General features: G+C 31.7%; 1 protein-coding gene across 1 annotated transcript; it reads left to right on the top strand.

Moving 5' to 3' along the window:
• Nucleotides 1–365: 365 nt before the first annotated feature.
• Nucleotides 366–1,166, top strand: LOC118492054 (cysteine-rich repeat secretory protein 1-like). The gene has a single exon (XM_035989812.1). The coding sequence runs from the start codon at nucleotides 366–368 to the stop codon at nucleotides 1,164–1,166; it is 801 nt and encodes a 266-aa protein (XP_035845705.1).
• The last annotated feature ends 2,117 nt before the right edge of the window (nucleotides 1,167–3,283 follow it).

The raw sequence follows: 3,283 nt of genomic DNA, 5'->3' as shown, positions 1-3,283 counted from the left end.
TATTTTCGAATATAAACGTGTTATTTTGTTATTGAGAACTTTTTTCTAGGCTTAATATTTTGGGTAAATACTTTGTGATTCTATTTTGTAGGAAATACAAAATATATTTATTCCAAAAATGCACTTTAATCAACATTTAAATTTAGTTTATCTTTTACTATAATCAGCCTTAATATAATAAAAAAAGTATACATTGTTGGTACAGTAGTTAGAAATGATAAAACGTAACATATATTAGAATTCCACCAAACTCAAACCTAACGATAACACACTAACACGTTTTGTAATATAATTAACAATTAATGATTAGAACAGTATAAAGTACTGTATATAAGAAGAGAAATTGTCACAAATTACTGTGCCAAATGGAAATGAAATCCATAATCTTATTTCTTATCATTATTCAATCAATTATCAATGGAGTCAATCTTGCCAAAGCTCCAACAACTATAGTTGGAGATTGGCATGTATCTAGAGGTGGAGATTTCAGAAGCAACACCATCCAAAAAAACCGAGATTCCGTGTTGGATAAACTCTTGGTGTTAATTAAGAATAATTCTAGCTACAATGGTTTTTACCATACCCAATCGGCCGGCAAACCTGAAGAGCAAGTTAGCGCCAGCTTCTTTTGTGCCCTTAATGTCGTAAAAGGACTTTGTGAGTGTTGTCTTAGGAACGTTGTTCAGTATATTCAAAAGAACTGCCAACAACAGGAATGTGTAGCTTGGGATTTCTACCCATTTTTACAATGTATGGTCCGTTACTCAACTGGTCGCAAAATACTCTCAGTGCTGGATGATTGGGCCTGGAAACGTTTGGGGAGCAGTTTATCTGTCAGTACTGCTAATTTAGCAAAGACCATGGATAGTATGATAAATAAGCTAAAGGTGAAAGCGGCTGGAGGTGATGCTCTTCGGAAATATGCGTCAGACACTATACATTATGACGGGGATGAACACGCTCTTTACGCGGATGTGCAGTGTACTCCTGACTTAACAAAGGAGGATTGTCTTAAATGTTTAACCAAGGGAAGTAATGAGATTCGTAATTTTACTAGGAAACCACTCTTTAGTGGACGGGTTATATCTACCAATTGTTATGTACGGTATGATCATACAAGTATATTCAACCCTCCTGCTAAGTATGATACTAAAGAATGCGGTTAAAATTGATGTTTGAATTTGAGGTTACAAAATGTGGTAATGAATGGCAGTATCAAAATGATGTGTTTTGTTTTAATTATATTAAATTATTAATGTTGGAGTTAATGTTCATGGTAATTATGAATGACTTGAATTCATGGAACAACAACATGAGATTAATGGACTGGAGTGATAGGAAATATAGATTGAAATGCCCTAGTTATAATCAAAACTTGCTCTAACTTAAAATCCTAAATTAAGAATTGAAACTAAATGATAGGTTCTGACACTCACATTTTCATTAAGCCACTTTTATAATTTTTGAATTTATATGTATAAAATGGTGAATGAATAAAATAAAGAATTTTTCTTTTCTTTTTCTTTCTTTTTTTATAAAAAAAGTTAGGAAGGATTTTGGGCTTTTGATTTTGAGATAGGATTAATGAGATTAATGAGGTGAGAAATTGGAAAGAATTATTGGAACTGGAATTAAGGGTAATGTACACATCATCTTACGTTAATAACTTTTAACACAATATTTTTGTTTTAAGTTACATCGTATTTACAAGTTTTTTTTAATCTTTTAAATAAAAATAAGAAGAAAAAAGAAGGCATTTTAATTGTGTTTTTAGTTAAATCAACAAATATGCCAATTTTTTATTGCCACTAACGATTAGAGCCTAAAGTAATTTTAAGAAACAATTAAGGTTATCAACAACAAAAAAAAAAAAAAAAAAAAAAAAAAAAAAAAAAAAAAAACCAAAACTGCATTCAATCAATGATATGCATAAACTCAACTGCTACACAAAAGTAGTTGTATTTAAAATAAAGTATTTTTTGTTATTATAAATTATACAAAGTAACGATAGCGTACTGCTAGTATATCAAATCCCTACCAATCAAGCTACCGAACTGATATCGTACTGCTACAATCAGTATGGTGTTAGATTTGTGTGTTTACTCAATTTGAGTTATGGACGATAAACGACTAATAATCCAAACAAAATACATTGAATCAAAGTAAAGTCCTGTAATCAAGGTTTTAAATTAACCAGACGTTGGAATTTGCCGGCACAAATCAAACGTTAAACCGAGGGAGCAACAAAGAAGTTGTACTGACAGTAAATTGGGTTATATTGGTTTAAAACGGCATATTAGTACCGGGTAAAGGTTAAAGTAGGGACTTTTAATCTTTTGTAGACACAAAAAAGTGACAATTTACATTCTTAGTAAAACTTAGTTCTCAAAATCCACATCGATCAAGCTTCATCAACAATCCATCGATCATTGGGGTAATTTTTTTTATGGATTTACTTTTTGAATATTTTTTATTATGGAATAATGTAATTTTGGATTATTTGTTAGTTGAAATTGTATTTTATAGTTTGAGTTAATAGCCAAAATGGTCCCAGATGTATGTTCACTTTTGCTACTTTAGTCCAAAATCCAAAATTTTTAAATCTGGGTCCCTGAGGTTTGCATTTTGTTGTCATTTTAGTCCAACTTTCAAAAACCCCATTTTTTGACTGTTGCAACCAGCCTATTTTGTCCTTTTGCGCAGGGGTATTTTGGGTTCTTGATCTGAGTTTGTTATGATAACTCATAAAAATGACCAAAATACCCCTGCACAAAAGGACAAAATAGGCTGGTTGCAACAGTCAAAAAAGGGAGTTTTCGAAATTTGGACTAAAATGGCAACAAAATGCAAAACTCAGGGACCCAAATTTAAAAATTTTAGATTTTGGACTAAAGTGGCAAAAGTGAGCAAACCTTAGGGACCATTTTGGCTATTAACTCTTATAGATTTAAAGGGTAAATTAATTAACTCGGTTGAACCGTCGGGTACACCCCGGTTCAACTGGTTAAACCATTTTCTAGTCTAACCAGATACGATTTAAAAACAAGTTTTTAAAAATAGCTTGTAATTGTACTTGACTTAATACATAAACGTTCTCCTTAACTCTCTCAAGGAATACACAAGTATGTTTTATATGTAGAGAAGTATAACAACCCTCGAAAACACCCCTAAACGCCCTAAATACACCCCGTATTCGATAAACGAACCTGTTTAACCTTGATTTTTATAAAAATCATACTAAACAATAATTAAGTGTCGCTCGCGGGCTGCGACTAAGTCAAGG

Source organism: Helianthus annuus, chromosome 5 (genome assembly GCF_002127325.2).
Source record: "Helianthus annuus cultivar XRQ/B chromosome 5, HanXRQr2.0-SUNRISE, whole genome shotgun sequence".
Lineage (NCBI taxonomy): Eukaryota > Viridiplantae > Streptophyta > Magnoliopsida > Asterales > Asteraceae > Helianthus > Helianthus annuus.
The sequence above is the reverse complement of the archived record's forward strand: the minus strand, read 5'-3'. Positions and strand labels throughout refer to the sequence as shown.